We start from the raw sequence: 16,513 nt of genomic DNA on the forward strand, positions 1-16,513 counted from the left end.
CAAACTACCCGGATGCAGCCCAGGAATGGCTCAATTTTAAGCGGGTTCTGGCTGCGGTCGATGTGCCGCCCGGCCACGCGGTGGAATGTGAGGGTTCGATGCCGATATGCACCCCACGAATCAGGTGGGATTGGAATATCTACTGTATCTAAAAGGAGAAATTGAAATGGTCATGTGAGACATAGACATATACTTCTATTTACAAACTATCTGCAATTAAGAAAAGGAAAAACGCCACAAGCTACTATCTACAGCTTGGCGGCAATAGCGCTGCCACCATCAACCGGAATAGTCGCGCCATTAATATACGCTCCGGCACGGCTACTCAAGAACAAGCATGCACCAGCAACATCCTGCGGGGTTCCAATACGGCCCAGAGGCACACCAGCCTTGATAGTCTCGCCGAATGCCTCAAGCGTAGCAGCCATCATCTTACTCTCAAAAGGACCGCAGGCCAAGGTATTCGAGGTGACATTACGCTTGCCCAGATGATTAGCGAGGACTCGGCTGAGGTGGTGCAGACCGGCCTTGCTGGAACTATAAGCGAATGTCTCGAGCGAGGGAACACGGAGCCCGTCAATGCTGCCAATGTTGATGATGCGGGCGGGATCATTCGGCGCCGAGGCCTTCTCCAGCAACGGTGTAACGAGCTGGGTGAGATCGAAGACGCGGTGGAGATTAAGAGTGAGGACTCGGGTGAAGGCTTCGGAGGGGTATTCGTCGTAGGGGGCACCCCAGTTCGAGCCGGAGTTGTTGACCAGGACGTGGAGCTCTGGGGGAGCGGATGGCTGTTAGTTTGGGTTGGTATTTCCGCTAAGCATGGGCTTTCTTACTGCTCTCGCGCTTTCCCAGCTCCTCGGCTAGCCTCTTCACGTCTTCATACTTGTAGAAGTTGGCCGGGATGGCGTGGGCCTTTCCCTTGCCCAGGGCACTAAGCTCGCTGGCCGCTTGCTCGCAAGCCTTTGCGTCTCGGGATGAGATGTAGACTGTGGCTCCGTTTGTCACGTAGCCTTCAGAGATCATGCGACCGATGCCCTTGGCTCCGCCGGTGACCAGCACCACCTTGCCCTGTGCTGTGTTAGTGGTTGCCGGAGTAGAGTACGCGGCAATCTAACCTTGACGTTGAAAAGACTTTCGGAATCCATTGTTTATATGCTTTAATTTGTGATACAGACAGTACAAAAAGAACAGATGCTACTCTATTATATCAACGGACTTGTAGCTCTTACTGGACATACCCGAAGGCCGAGAGTGATCAGCCGAGGCTCACAGGTCTGGAACATTGTTCTGCCGAGAAAGTTACACTAGGCCTATTCAGGGCTTGACTTAGGGCAATATTGTCAGGGTTTCGCGGGGTCGAGTTGCTCTTGTTTTCATCCATTGTACACGTATATACCCCGATAGACTTGTTTGAAGTTATTGTTTTCTATTCTCAATTTTCACCATGGAGGAACTCCTGTCCAAGCATCGCAAAGAGCAAAAAGATCTGCAAGGAAAGATCACTCAAAAGAAAAAGTCCGCCACCAAGAAAACTCGCAAAGGCGTCAACGATGAATGCGAACGGATGCAGCAGGAGCTTTCCGAAAAACACAAGGCCGAGGTCGCTCATCTGAATGGGGATCCAGTCGAAGGACTAGAAGATCTCAACCTGGAAGAGGAACAAACAAACGACGAGTCAAACGAAGATAAACCACCCCAAAAGCAAGCACCACCCACCGAACCAACCCCCGAACCCACCACCACACCAAACGGCAAGAAGCCAAACCGCCAAAAAGCTCGCCTTGCCCGACGCGCCGCAGAGCAAGAAGCTGCCTCTGCCGCCGCCGCAGAAGAAGCCAAAACGCAAGTCAACTACCGCGGCAACGAACAAGAAGTAATGGACGCAGTCTTCAAAAAGCTCAACCTAAAAGAAGTGGAAATAACCCCAGACGGACACTGCCTCTATTCAGCAATCGCGACACAACTCGACGAATCTGGTCTAGGTCTACGTCCCGATCCAAGCCGTATCATCCTCCAGCCCTCAACACAATCGCGCATCGACACCGTCGCCTCGCCGCAGCATGACGGGTATAGAGCCGTGCGCGCAGTCACGGCTGACTTTATCGCGGAGCATAAAGAGGATTTCGAGGCGTTTATGGAGGAGCCTATTGATTCTTATACGCGCAAGATTAAATTGACGGCTGAGTGGGGTGGGCAGTTGGAGTTGCAGGCTATTGCACGGGCGTATGGGGTTGAAATCAATGTTGTGCAGGGTGATGGGCGCATGGAGAAGATTGAGTCTGGGGATGGGGATAGTCTTGATGATAGGGAGAAGGATAAGCGGGTTATTTGGCTTGCTTATTATTCTCATACATATTCCTTGGGATCGCACTACAATTTGCTGAAAACATGTTAGGATTAAGAGAGGGAGACAGTTATTGCGGTACACTAGTAAAATGAGGTTATTCCGCTTTACGCGGCTATATCAACCACGTATTTAGGTTCACCGGGCGAGTCCCGTAATAAATGCACCACAACCCTTGGAATATGGACGGTGCTGTTATTGTCTTTGGTGCGGTTGTGATGTCTCCCTGATCATGGAACTACCACTACCTCGGAAAGTCAGGATAAGAAGGTCTAGGATACTGGACACTCATAATGTCATTTCATTTCGTCTCGGTCTTTTCAGTGGTGTCAGGTTGTGGTTTCTGTCACATACGCAGATCTTGTTCTTTATTCGGTTCGGTTGGATGTTTGTCGGACTGAATCTAGTTACGACGGCGCCAGATTGATACTCGGTCGTGGATCGCTCCGTTCTCGCCCTGGCCTACCTCGTGCGTGCGCTCAGGCTGCCAGTATGCCACTCTTTCCAGACCGCCTGGGCTGGTGGGCTGCAGGGGGTTGTACTTGACGGCGCCTTTGGCGTCGTAGGGTACATCTTCACCTGGGTGGCTCAGGTGGGCGATATAAGCCTCCGAAGGGGAGGCATATGGGGGACCTGCAGCCTGAGGATCCTTGTGGCGGGGAAACTCAAGACAGATCAGGTTACCCGATGGCGAAGGAGCCAGAAGCTGGGTCTGGCGAAGCGCCCATTTAGGACGCAAGGATGGGTCCAGAGCACAGAAGAACTAGCCTGCAGTCAGACCGAGAACATATAGTATATGAATAGTGAGTCGCGTGACATACCGTATAATCATAAATAATATCAAACCCATTCAACCCAACGCCGGCCTTCTGCAACCAAGCATCATCAAAGAAATCACCCTGAAGCCAAGTCACCGACCCAGCCCCAACAGCCTGATCGCGAACCCGGTACCAATTGGCATTGTCCTTCTCCTCCTTCTGACACGCCTCGACCGCAGCCGCACTGTACTCCAGTCCATACGCGTCATAGCCAAAGCTCGCGAGCAGGAGGACGTCCACGCCGCGCCCACAGCCCGGAACTAGAGCCTTGCGTCTGTACGACTGGCCCTGTGCGTCTGTAGCCAGGGGCGCGCCAATGGTAGGCCGCTGCTTCACGAGAATGTCTTCCAGAGCTGGGTTGGGGAAGCCTCGGTCCCAGGGGAGGTTGTCACCCTTGTCCCAGAGGGAAGCCCAGCCTTCGACGTAGTTGTCGCCCTTATATTGGAGTTGGGCGAGGTGTGCTTGCATCTTCTTGGGGTCCTTTGTTTGCATTGGGGCTGCCATGTTGTGGTACGTTGAACTGTTGTGTGCGGGGAGAGGTTCGGGAGTGAGTGGGTTCGAGATGGGAGAATTCGAGACGACATCTAGAGTTCACCGTCTTTTTGGGCTTATTAATCACCTCCTTGCAGACCTGTTGTTAGTGATTGTCAGTGCGAAGTGGGATGTTTGAAGCTCTGTGATGTATAAAATTGTATACATCCCTGTCTTGGACCTTGCCAAGCTATCAAGGGAGATCGGGTTGAGGGGCACGTTCAACACTTAATAAACTGTGGATATGATCACGCAATAGCTGTCAAACCCCAAAATGAGTCTATCGCGACGTTATCTGATGCCATCTCATCTTTGCATCTTTGCTCGCATCTGGGCTTCTCCAGGGGCGGGATGGTCCGCCTCATATTTGCCGACGGAAGAACGGCACATTCGCGCTCAACGCTGACTGGTCCCCACGGTCAACCAGGATTCAAAGGTTATGGGTCTTTGGACGGATAAGTATCCAGAAGCCAAAGATGTCGCTAGGTGCATATTTAGCTCGGTCGTCGTCGGTGCTTGTCGGTGTTCCGAATGTGCTCCGCATGCAGATTTCGAAGGCATTTCTGATGTTTCTGGGAAGCCAAGAGACTTCTACGACTTGAACCTGCCGATCTTCATAGCCTGATCGGTTTGCACTGTTGATACTCAGTCGGGCGCATATCAGGGGAGGGATCCACGTTTGGGATCAGGTTCACCTCCGGGGCTCGCAAGGTTGCTCTTGCTCTTTTGTCTACTTGGACTCGTTTCGGTCTTGCATCTGAATTCTCCCCCAGTCACTCAGGCGCGCATCTTATTGGAGTTGTGGCCGTTGATCGCAGTTCGCAACGTTCCATACAAGTGATCGTCAGGACCCTGTTTCTCATTTGGTCCATGCCTCACTTCGCCACCGGGCTATCCTTATTTGAATCGTTTTCTCGGCCTACTTTGAATTGACTGATACTGTCCACTGGGGTGCTCATTCAACATGCATAAGAATTCAGACAAGGAAAGCACTGTCGCTTCGACTTTGCCGACATCCTCAGCGGGTAGTGGAGAACATTCGACCATATCAGCCGAGGCAAAATCCGAAATCGACCATGACACTCACTCACGATCGGATGCATCCAGCATTCATGATGATGGTCCCACTGAAGATGATGACCCGGAGAATACACTTCCTCGTTTACAGCGTCGGTCCACGGAGCTCGGCCCAGCTGTCAAAGTCGCGCGGTTGAAGCGGAGGGGATTGCTCGGTCAACTCGCTCTGGTGGCTGAGGTTGAGAATCCAAAGACATACCCCCGGAAGATGAAGTGGTTCATTACATTCATCGTCGCTCTGGCTGGATCTACTGCGCCGCTGGGTAGCGCGATCTTTTTCCGTGAGTCTTCTTCACTTTGTTCCTGGGTCATATCTAATCAATCGAACAGCCTCACTATCCCAAGTAACCAAAGAACTGAATACGACAACTACTATTGCCAATCTCACGATCGCGCTGTATATGCTGGCTATGGCGATCTTCCCCTTGTGGTGGTCTTCTTTTAGTGAGCGACTCGGACGACGGACAATCTACTTGGTTTCCTTCGCCCTGTTCGCGGTTTTCAACTGTCTCTGCGCCATTTCTAGCTCTATCGCGATGCTGATTGTCATGCGTATGTTGAGTGGTGGTGCTTCTGCCTCCGTTCAGGCAGTCGGTGCCGGTACCATCGCCGATCTTTGGGAGCCAAGGGAGAGAGGACGGGCCATGGGGATTTTCTACCTGGGCCCGCTCTGTGGTCCCTTACTGGCACCTATCATTGGAGGTCTCTTGGCAGAGCGTTGGGGTTGGCGCAGTACCATGTGGTTTAGTGCAGCCTTTGGTGCGGTAACTCTCATCTTTATCCTCTTCGCCCTTCCAGAAACGTTGGTTATGCAGAAACCCGTCTTGCCTGAACTGGAAGATGATGAGGATCCAGCTGTTAGTCGCTCGCTCAGTCGAGTCTCATCACGACAGGTCGTTCGGTCCACCACACGCTGGCTGAAGATGTTGAAGATGGTTTTCATTGACCCGCTGAAAATCATCCTCTACCTGCGCTTCCTTCCTGTACTCCTGACTGTCTACTATGCCAGTATAACATTTGGCTCCCTCTACGTTCTCAATGTCAGCGTCGAAGAGACATTCGGCAAGGAACCGTATAACTTCTCAACCATCATCGTTGGTTTGCTGTACATTCCAAACTCACTGGGGTACATGGTGACCAGTACCTTTGGTGGAAAATGGACAGATAAAATCATGCAACGCGAGGCAAAGAAGGCAAACCGTTACGATGAAAAGGGTAAACTAATCCTTCGCCCTGAGGATCGCATGCGTGAGAATGCTTGGCTCGGTGCTTTCTTGTACCCCGCCGCATTCATTTGGTATGGATGGGCAGCAGAGAAGGGAGTGTTCTGGCTGGTTCCGGTGTGTCACGCCTGATCCAAAATGCGACAATTCTCCAGTAATCCCACTAACATCCATTTTATAGATGATCGCCAACTTCTTCTTCGGCGTGGGCTCGATGCTCATCTTCAGCATGGTCACCACCATGCTAACGGAATTCATGCCAAAGAAATCTTCCGAGGGGGTCGCCCTCAACAACTTTGTGCGAAACATCTTTTCCTGCGTGGGTTCCCTTGTCACCGCCCCAATCATCGGCGCCATCGGCAACGGCTGGCTCTTCACTATCCTTGGTCTCGTTGGCTTCGTAAGTAGCTCTGTCATTTACATGATGCGAGTCTATGGTCCTCGCTGGAGAAAGACCATGGATGCTCACATGCGTTGATTGCACGTTTGATGATCTGCATTTTGGGGTTTGCATTTGATATCCGGTGCTCAATTTTATTGTTATAATTTTGAGGGGTCTGGTCTGCACATCTACAGCTACCGAGATTCTTGTTTTTTTCTGTTCTGCACATACTTCTCATGAATCTTGGATATGAACCAAGTTCGTACCTGTCTCCCACTTTCTATGTTGAGCCTGCTTTAGCCACCTTTTTTTCCATTTTCATCGTGTATAGTCTTTAGAGTCGGCTGTTTCCTATTTCGAGGGACCAAAATCTGCCCATGGTCAAAAATGATACCCAATTTTAAGTTGAACCTTTATTTTTAGGACATATTCGCCATGGGCTTCCCGGGCTACAAGTTACGAATAAAGGTTGCGATTCCTGGGATTCCAGGCCTGTTTGCTTCGCTGCTTTCCTTCAGTGTTATAAAGGGGCTATCCTAGCATGTAGTGAACCTCGATCTCACGCAGCTTCGTCATGTGGAATCCGACAATAACGCCCTCTAGCTTGGAATGCCCGGTTTATCTCATCGGCGACATGCACTCTAAACTAGTAATTCTCAAACGTCCGAGTCATGTTACAGAATTTCTTGAGGTGTCTCCGATCGACGTTTGCTCTATCATCCATGCTTCAACTGCTTGCCAGGAGAATGTATATTCTACCAGCGCAACAGTCTGGAAGGCTAGGAAGCGTCAACGTCTTTCACGTTTTACCGAGAACGAGTCACAATAAATCCACCGAGCCGAGCAAGTGTCGTGTTTTCCAGCCTAATTCCCCAACACCGACCACCCTTCGTCAGTAGTAGTTATTGGTAGGTCGCGCTCTCACTATTCGCACGCCTTGGATGTTTGACCTGTTTGCAATTTACCCACTGTAGTCGGTGTGACGCGGCAGAACACCGCGGCTCTCAGGTGATTTCTAAAACCCTAGAGTTGTTATAATGAATCGGGAATTTGGATGTCTTCAATTCCAACAACTAACGCCTACCATGGGGATAAATTATGAAATGTTGCATTAGTAAGCCTGGGTGCCCACAAATCACCGGAAATGGAAAGTATTCAGATTGAGAGAGATCAGGGACCATTCTCCTTACTCCAGGATCACTAACAACGCCCCATATTCCGAGCAAAAACACTAGATGGTGTGATATGAGGTGGATGGGAATCCCTTGCTTGTCATGTGCTACAGGCGAGCAGCTAGACAAATCCTTCTCGTGTTTGGTCGACGGACGGAATAACCATCACAAACTATGAAAATTTAGACAACACAGTAGGACAAGCACGTTCAACGCGGCTCCGCCCATCTGCAGCTGCGTGGCAACTCAGCAGGTCAGTGAGAAGACTGGCGAGGAGTCTAGGCACTCGTCCATTCCACTTCTCATTCTCGACCGCCAGAAATTCAGAACTAATTCGGAAACTCAGCCTCAAGCCCATGCTACCGTCAAGATAGCCTAAACGGGAGATCGATATTTAGGGCAATATCAGAGTTTTCTAGCGTACGCCTTAGCCAAAATGCTCTCATGCTGACCGGAAGCTCCGTCGGCGTCCTCTACAACGAAAAGGAAAATACAACACTTGGCTTTTGCTAGGCGAGTTTTCCGATATTCAATTTCATCCGTTGGCTACTATTTTCTCCGCATGACTTATGTGGGGACCATGAAATAAAAATATAGTGCATTACAGCCACTACTTCACTTGTCAGGTACAGTAAATCATACCACGGGATCCTTCCGATTCTAGTGCGTCCACAATAAAACGGCTCCGCTAGCTGATGCTGACTACATGACTAGTGTGCGGAACTGTGGGCCAAAGGAGCGTCAACCGTTGATCCACTAGAATAGATTTGACCATATTCCGCATTGGGAGACTTTCCTTCAATAGACACACATGCATACCCGAGCATGTAAGATTCCTGTAGACCGTCAATAGGGCCAGATGAAAAGACAACCTTGTGGGTGCCACATTTGGGCGCCAACGCAGAGTCTATATGTCACCCCATCTTGCGGCGTAAAATGAGACATTTAATCTGTATCATCGGACATACATACTGTTCGGGATACAGTACATGCATACGATTTCGCGTGAGTATGTGTATGTGTACGACGGTATTTGTGTAACTACGAGCTCAGCACTATACGAGACATCGGTACGTTCGTAATAGATGCCACTGTACATACTGCGCAGCGTACATAGTGTGATGCATGTTATATTAACTCGAAACTTTGTAATCGGAAGATACCATACGTTGTATGGCGGTATTTAAGTTTGTATGGTAATTGGCTGCGTACTAATGATATGTATCTGTATATGACGAATTACGAAGAGTACCATACATACATACATTACATACATGTCAGTCATGGCGTACCGTACCGGCCACATCCGCCTCTAGTGTTCTTTAGTTCCAGATCAAAACTGAGCTAAATCACTAGTGCTGATGGCTTTGGCATGCTTGAGTGATTTATAATGATAAAGATGTCACGTAATAGTGTCATTTTATAAGCAATGCAGAGGGCTAGATCACAACGCTCATCGCGCAGTCCGCCACCATCATGCACTGGTGAAGCCACGAGTCTGACGAGGTTCAGCTGACTGAGGAGGGAAAGAAGAAAGATATTTAGTACGTTTTTTCCTAACTAATAGATGCAACACGGGCTATTAGGACGTCATGCTTGCGTGGCTAATCAACGTACGCCGAATCACCTTGTGCTACAGGACGGGGTATTGACGGCATGATGCCGGCGTTTGGCATTTCTCCCTCGACAAACAATCAGCATACTGTGCAATGTGGATGATATTACTTCCCACATTTCTGAGATGACAGGAAAGTGGATCATTGTTTCTCTTGGCTATGCAACAGTGTCTGCTTGCTGATTTCGCAGGCAATTAGTACTATCATAATCCAGACTAAAGTAAAAGTAGAATTTGATGTGGACGCAAAGCAGTAAGGGAGAAACGGAGAGGCCTAAATGCTGACTAGGAACATGGTACATTGCAGGGAAGGTGGGATATAGATGAAGGGATTGCTTGTAGCTTGTTTCAATAAAATTTCTATTCGTTTTTATAGACTCTTCAATCGCAGCAGAGTGTTTCATCTCTTGCTGCTTTGCATACATTCAACGGCACTGTTTCCCTCAGTTCTTACTGCAAACAGTTGAAAAGTTTATCATTCTCTTCGATATGTCTCCAAGGGTGGAACGCGACAGCGAACAGGGTTTGAACGACACCAAAGATTTGGCATCAGTGGCTATAACGAACGGTACTGCAATTTCTTGCTCCGTATATTTTGCGTTAGCTAATCCTCTAGCAGATGAGGGCAAAGAAAAACCAGCATCAGACGCTCTAGAATCTGCTGAAAATCACGCATCCCCAACTACACCTGAAGAGAGAGCATTGAGACCCAGGCTCATTGTTCTTAGCGCTGAAAGCGAAGATGGTTGTAGGAAGCTGGCTAGAAGTATTGCAAGCCATGTCATAGGACAAAGTGAATCTGTTCATGCCGACGCTCTGCTCGACCAGCTGTCTGGGAAATTGAGCCAGAGGCCGGTGTTTGAATATCGGGTGGCCTTTCTGGCATATGCACTGGACGACCTAGTGGGACAGCTTCGGACGCTGGAGCAAGAACCCATCATTCGACAAAACAAAAGAGTTTTGACAGAATGGCATTCATCTTCAGCGGCCAAGGTGGACAATACCCGCAAATGGGAGAATCGCTTGATGTCTGCCCTGTGTACGCAAAGTCAATTGCTCGTGCTTCTCAACATCTAGCTGCAATCGGTTGCCCATGGGACCTGGTGACCGAAATCACCAAGCACCCCGAAAGATCTCAAATCGAGGAGGCGGAATTCTCGTATCCTATGACTGTGGCTGTGCAGCTTGCCATCACAGAAGTCTTCGCCGAGCTTGGAGTAAATCCATCTTTTGTTTTGGGACATTCGAGTGGTGAACTGGCGGCCGCGTACTGCGCCAAGGCAATATCATTTGAAGATGCAGTAACGGTGGCATATCATAGTGGCCGGCTGATCAGTGACCTAAAGAGGAAAAGGAGAGAGCAGCCCGGTGGTATGCTAGCGGTTGGCGCCTCTTGCGATGTGGTCAATGCTTTGATGGATACAGACGCAAGTGCTGCCATCATTGGAACAATCAAAATAGCTTGCATTAACAGTCCTTCTAGTGTCACGGTGTCTGGGGATGAGAGTGCCATTTTAGATCTGCAACAGAAATTGGAGACTAGAGGGATTTTCAACCAAAAGCTGCACACAGGCGGCGCTGCGTATCATTCGCACCAAATGATTCAGATTGCAGCCGAACTCTCACAGAAGTTAGAAACTATCAAGGGAGCTCGGACTGACCCTTCCGTCACAATGATTTCCTCGTTAACAGGGGGTGTTATGGGAGAAACAATCCTGGGAAAGGATTATTGGGTGGAAAACCTGACCTCCCCTGTTCACTTCATGGAGGCAACCAAGACACTGTGCCAAAAGTCTTCTAGTTCAAATCAAGTTGATCTCCTACTAGAGATTGGGCCACACTTCCAACTCGACAAACCTATCAAGCAGACTCTCCAGGTGCTTTACGGTGACGACCCTGAAATATCCTATACCGGCACTTTGAGAAGAGGATTCGACGCCGAGACATGTTTGCTGGATACTCTGAGAATACTGTTTCTTGAAGGGTTTTCCGTGAGCCCACAGCTAGCGGTTCCCGCAATTGACTCGCAAGCTGTAGAAGACCTTCCTGACTGGTCGTTTTATGATTCAACATGTTCTGCCCAAAAGAACGGCATTTCGATAGTGGATGAGGAGCCGATTGCGGCATCCCAGAGCCCATCAAAAATGGCACGTCTGCAGCCTGACAGAGGATGGCGGAGATCGACTCGTCCTCCGACCAAAAGCTCCAAGAGACAAGCCCCCAAGACAGAAAATGAAAGGATCCTCCACCGCATAATGTGCAAGGCTTTCGGTGTCCATGATGAGTTGATAGGTACCGAAGACCATTTCTTCCACCTGGGAGGTAACTCCGTCTTAGGGGTGAATATCTCTTCGGCTGCAAGACAAGAGGGATTGTTTCTCCCCGTGTCCACGATCCTTGGTCACCCGAGATTGGTCGACATGGCACAGGCAGCCAAACCACTTGTTGGCGAAGAAGATATCAAGATCGATCCATTCTCACTGGTCCAAGTTGACGTCTCAGATCTGCTGGCAGAAATAACTCGCGACTGGGCGGTGAGTGCCTCCGAGGTCGTGGACGTGTATCCCTGCACGCCTCTCCAAGAAGGCCTTATGGTGATCAGCCAAAGTGACCCGCGTACCTATACCTATCAAAATGTTTACAACTTATCTCCAGCTATCGATGTGGAGAAATTTTGCAAAGCATGGGAAGATACCGTGAAGACCACCGTAATTCTCCGTACAACTATTGTTCCAACTCAATCCGCGGGGACCTGTCAAATTGTAACGACAAGAGAGATCAAGTGGAAATTTCCATCTAATCTGCAGGATTATCTAAAGTCTGACTTGGAAAGGGGTGTGGTCTATGGAGGCCCTCTTGCACGATATGCCCTGTTCAAAGCCGACGATGGATCAATAAAATTCATCCTCACGGCTCACCATGCCCTGTATGATGGATGGTCCCGACCTCTCATTTGGAAGAAGGTTGAAGAAAACTATCACTCCGATACTCACAGAGCCGTGGGCTCAATGCCGACTATTCCATTCAACTATTTCATTCGCCACTTACAAACAGCGGACCAAACATTGGTGGATGAGTACTGGAGGACACAGCTGTCCGGCTCGACGCCGTCAAGATTCCCACATGCGTTCCCTACGGGCTATCGACCACAGGTGAATGAGACTTTCGCCCATCAATGCAAAAGCTTTAATCGGGACGGGGCGGGGGTCACCCGGTCCACAATTATCCGGGCAGCATGGGCGATATTGATGAACGAATATCATGAGGGCTGCAACGATGTTACTTATGGGTTGACGACAAGTGGAAGGAATGCTGATGTGCCTGGAATCGGGGAGATGATCGCTCCCACCATCACTACCGTGCCGTTTCGCGTGCAGATAGATCTTGACGAGTCCGTGGACACGTTCCTTCACAGAATACAGGCCCAAGAAATCAAAATGATTCCATTCGAGCAGGCTGGGTTGCAAAACATATCCAAACTCAATTCTGAATGCCGCCTCGCTTGTGAGTTCCGACATGTTCTCGTTATCCAACCAGAGCAGAAGAATGGCGCTGAGCAAGTCTTCCCTGGAATCAAATCCTTCCAGGCCACTGAGCTTCATGCCTATGCGCTTAGTGCACAGTGTATGCTCAGTGCCGACAAGGTCAAAATTCAGATTGAGTTTGATAATTCTCTGATCAGCTCATTCCAGGTTAAACACATTTGCAGCCAGTTCGAAAGTGTATTGGGTCAGCTCTCTCTTGGTGGACCACGTTCAGTTCGTGAACTACATGCTTTTAGCGAGCTAGACATGAAGCAGGTGCTGAACTGGAATGACAAATTACCCCAGGTAGAAACTCGGACCCTGACTGCACTGATTGAGGCCCAAATGCGTGAACAACCACACGCTCCCGCGATTTGCTCTTGGGATGGAGATTTCACATATCAACAACTCGATAGGCTGTCAAACCGTCTTGCTCGTCATCTGATTGATTTGGAGGTTGGACCGGAAGTCTTTGTGCCGTATTGTTTCCCCAAGTCTGCTATGGCCATTGTCGCCATGCTGGCCATTATCAAGGCTGGAGGTGCTGGTGTGCCGTTGGACCCCGAATACCCCGTTGAAAGAACCCAGGGCATTGCTAGGGATGCCGGTGCAACGGTCCTCATTACCACCCCAGAGCTGAGTACCAAGTTTAAAGGCATTGTACCCGCAGTCGTGCATTTGAGCGAGGATCTCCTTAATCATATCACGCGGGAAGATCCGATCTTACCACATCGTGCTCAACCTTGGAATGCACTGTATATTCCCTTCACATCCGGGAGTACTGGGAAGCCCAAGGGTATTGTGATTGAGCACAGCATGTTTGCTTCCAGTGCAGCAGCACACGGCGAGCTTCTCGGTCTTGGACCACATTCGAGAGTGTTTCAATTTGCTGCTTATACTTTCGATGTGAATTTTGCGGATATTTTCACCTCCTTGATTCGAGGCGCATGCATTTGTATTCCATCCGACTTGGAGAGGATGAACGACATCACAGGAGCAATCAACCGAACGAGAGCGAATTCCGCAGTTTTAACTCCAACTGTCGCAGCAATGTTCTGCCCTGATCAAGTTCCAACTCTGAAGACACTCATACTTGGAGGAGAACCTTTGACTCGAGAAAACGTTCGAGTTTGGGCAGATCATGTCAGTCTCTGGAACACATTTGGGCCAGCAGAATGCTGCGTGTACTGCGCGGCATATCCTCTTCGAACCTCAGACAGTGATCCAGCCGTGTTAGGCTACGCTGTTGGATCGATCAACTGGGTGGTCAGCCCATCTGACCACAACAAGCTCAGTCCTGTTGGCTGCATCGGAGAGTTAGTCGTTCAGGGTCCAATAGTCTCTCGCGGCTACCTCAATGATCCTGACAAAACCAATGCTGCGTTCATCGAGAATCCAGCGTGGCTACCGATTAATTTCCCCGAAGAGCATCGGAGGGTCTATAAAACCGGAGACCTTGTGAGGTACAATGCAGATGGAACACTAAACTTTATTGGGCGCAAAGATACTCAAGTGAAGGTGCATGGCCAACGGGTTGAGCTTGAAGAAATTGAGGCCCACCTCTCCTACAGCTCACAAATCAAGCATGCACTGTTGGCTGTTCCGGGCTCTGGACTCTATTCTGGACGACTTGTTTGCCTGTTGTCCCTGGGTGAGGCGACTGGAATGGACAAAAGCAGAAGATCAAATGATATTGAACTGATTGACAGTTCCAAGAAAGCTACCGCCGCCCAAGTGGTTTCAATGACTCGCAATTACCTGGAAGCAAAGTTGCCTCGATACATGATACCTGCGGCCTGGGCAGTTTTGAAAAGCATCCCCATGAATGCCTCCCGCAAGTTGGACAGGAAACTTCTGAAGAACTGGCTCGAGACAATTGACGAAAGTACATATCGCTCCATCGCCGATGTGTCAAATCTCAAAGCGACCAGGCAGCCCACCACAGACTTGGAAAAGCAGATCTGCAACACGATCAGTGTTGTACTCGCGTTGCCAAATGACTCAGTTGGACTAGAACATAGCTTTTTGTGGCTAGGTGGCGATTCAATTTCAGCGATGCAACTGATGTCACGTCTTCGAATCATGAACATCCACCTTAGCGTGCAGGATATCCTACGCTATCGTACCGTCGAGGCATTGGTGTCCCATGCACACATAAGTCATCAAGTAAGGGATGATGCGCTCGAATTTGAAGAAATCGTCGGCTGGTTCGACCTCACCCCGATCCAAAAAATGTTCTTCGAAAAGCAACCTAATGGACAGAAGCATTTCAACCAGAGCTTTGCGCTCAAGCTTGCCAAAAGCATTTCAGACAACGAGCTTGAGCAGGCATTGCAGACTCTGATTGACCGACATTCCATGCTTCGTTGCCGATACAGTAAAAGCGAAAGAGATGGCAATTGGCGACAGAGGGTCACATCTGAAGTAGCGGAGTCATTACTGTTCCTGCCCTCACAGCGGCTAAGTTATGATGAAATGACGGGGACATTCCGTGACATGCAAACCCGGCTGGATGTGGAGAAAGGACCAATACTTGCTGGGACGACGTGCTATGCCAACAAAGCTCAATATCTGTTCCTGACAGTCCACCATCTGGTAGTTGACCTCGTGTCCTGGCGTGTTATATTGGAAGAACTGGAGGAGCTCTTGATCCATGGGGCACTTCAATCGGAGCCCAGCATCAGTTATGCGAACTGGGCCAAACTACAGGCTCAATACGCTGAAAGCAGCCTGTCACCAGAAGATGTACTGCATGCAGATGCTCTGAGCCCAGAATTTGAATACTGGGGAATGCTGAACCTGTCTAATATTGTAGCAGATGCTATCGAGACGTCGTTTTTTCTCGACAAGGAACGAACGAGCCTTTTGCTGGGAGACAGCCAGGAGACTCTAGGCACTCAGCCAGTTGAAGTGATGGTCGCAGCCCTCATTCACTCTTTTCGCAAGGTCTTTCATGATCGACAGGTTCCAGCGGTGTTTATGGAGGGCCACGGTCGCGAGTCTTGGAATCCAGCGATTGACATCACCCGTACAGTGGGATGGTTTACCACTATGTATCCAGTCAGTGTGGAGCTGGGAGTTGACAATGACTGGTTCCAGACGGTGAGGAAAACGAGGGATGCTCGTCGACGATTGCCTCGCAACGGCTGGTCATACTTCACAGCCAGGCACCTCAACCCGCGGGCGTCACAGTTGGTTGAAACCTCCGACATGGAAATTTTGTTCAACTATCTTGGCTTGTATCAGCAGTTCCAGAGGCCGGACTCCTTGTTTCAACCGTCTGGCATTGCCGGACAAGCTCTCCAGGACTTCAGCCCGTCCATGGAGCGCTATGCATTGTTTGAAATTTCGGCGGCTGTCGAGAATGGCTGTTTACACTTCACCTTTGCAGTCAACAAGCATATGCAACATCAGCCCGATATCCAGCACTGGGTGACAGAGTGTCACCGAGTTTTGGAAGACGGCATCGATCAACTCATGGAGCAACCTGACGTCGCAACTCTTGACGATTTCAGTACGCTGTTGGAGACACCTTCAGGCATTCGCAGATTGACGGAAGAAATTCTGCCTGCCATCAACATTTCAGGCATTGATCAGATTGAAAATGTCCTCCCTGCTCGACCATGCAACTTGGAATCTTGCTGGGCCAACTGAAGTCGCCTGGTGCCTACGAATTTCACACCATCCAAGAAGCAGCTCGTGGTGGGAATCGCGATGCTGATGCTGAAAGGATTTTGCTGGCGTGGCAAGAAGTTGTAGATCGCCATGCAGCTTTAAGGACCATTTTCATTCGGAGCAGTGAATCTGATACCCTGTGGGGTCAGCTT

The 16,513-nt window shown here is 49.6% G+C and overlaps 5 protein-coding genes across 5 annotated transcripts; 3 read left to right on the forward strand and 2 right to left on the reverse strand.

Annotated features, from left to right (window-relative positions):
* Positions 1-248: 248 nt before the first annotated feature.
* On the reverse strand, positions 249-1,145 carry N7446_005844 (short chain dehydrogenase/reductase family; the record flags this gene model as incomplete). The annotated part of the gene is made up of 3 exons (XM_058514592.1): positions 249-772; positions 834-1,068; positions 1,116-1,145. The coding sequence occupies 3 exons, from the start codon at positions 1,143-1,145 to the stop codon at positions 249-251; spliced, it is 789 nt and encodes a 262-aa protein (XP_058371770.1).
* Positions 1,146-1,444: 299 nt separating this feature from the next.
* On the forward strand, positions 1,445-2,395 carry N7446_005845 (deubiquitinase OTU2; the record flags this gene model as incomplete). The annotated part of the gene is made up of 1 exon (XM_058514593.1): positions 1,445-2,395. The coding sequence occupies one exon, from the start codon at positions 1,445-1,447 to the stop codon at positions 2,393-2,395; it is 951 nt and encodes a 316-aa protein (XP_058371771.1).
* Positions 2,396-2,747: 352 nt separating this feature from the next.
* On the reverse strand, positions 2,748-3,666 carry N7446_005846 (putative thiol methyltransferase; the record flags this gene model as incomplete). The annotated part of the gene is made up of 2 exons (XM_058514594.1): positions 2,748-3,107; positions 3,166-3,666. The coding sequence occupies 2 exons, from the start codon at positions 3,664-3,666 to the stop codon at positions 2,748-2,750; spliced, it is 861 nt and encodes a 286-aa protein (XP_058371772.1).
* A 991-nt stretch (positions 3,667-4,657) lies between these two features.
* On the forward strand, positions 4,658-6,471 carry N7446_005847 (MFS transporter; the record flags this gene model as incomplete). The annotated part of the gene is made up of 3 exons (XM_058514595.1): positions 4,658-5,051; positions 5,101-6,110; positions 6,175-6,471. The coding sequence occupies 3 exons, from the start codon at positions 4,658-4,660 to the stop codon at positions 6,469-6,471; spliced, it is 1,701 nt and encodes a 566-aa protein (XP_058371773.1).
* Positions 6,472-10,130: 3,659 nt separating this feature from the next.
* Positions 10,131-16,340, forward strand: N7446_005848 (uncharacterized protein; the record flags this gene model as incomplete). Its single annotated transcript, XM_058514596.1, has 1 exon — positions 10,131-16,340. One exon carries the CDS (start codon positions 10,131-10,133, stop codon positions 16,338-16,340), a length of 6,210 nt encoding a protein of 2,069 aa, XP_058371774.1.
* Between the last annotated feature and the right edge of the window lie 173 nt (positions 16,341-16,513).

This window comes from Penicillium canescens (assembly GCF_028828765.1).
Source record: "Penicillium canescens strain IBT 15451 chromosome Unknown utg000004l_segment0_segment0, whole genome shotgun sequence".
In the NCBI taxonomy this organism is placed as follows: domain Eukaryota; kingdom Fungi; phylum Ascomycota; class Eurotiomycetes; order Eurotiales; family Aspergillaceae; genus Penicillium; species Penicillium canescens.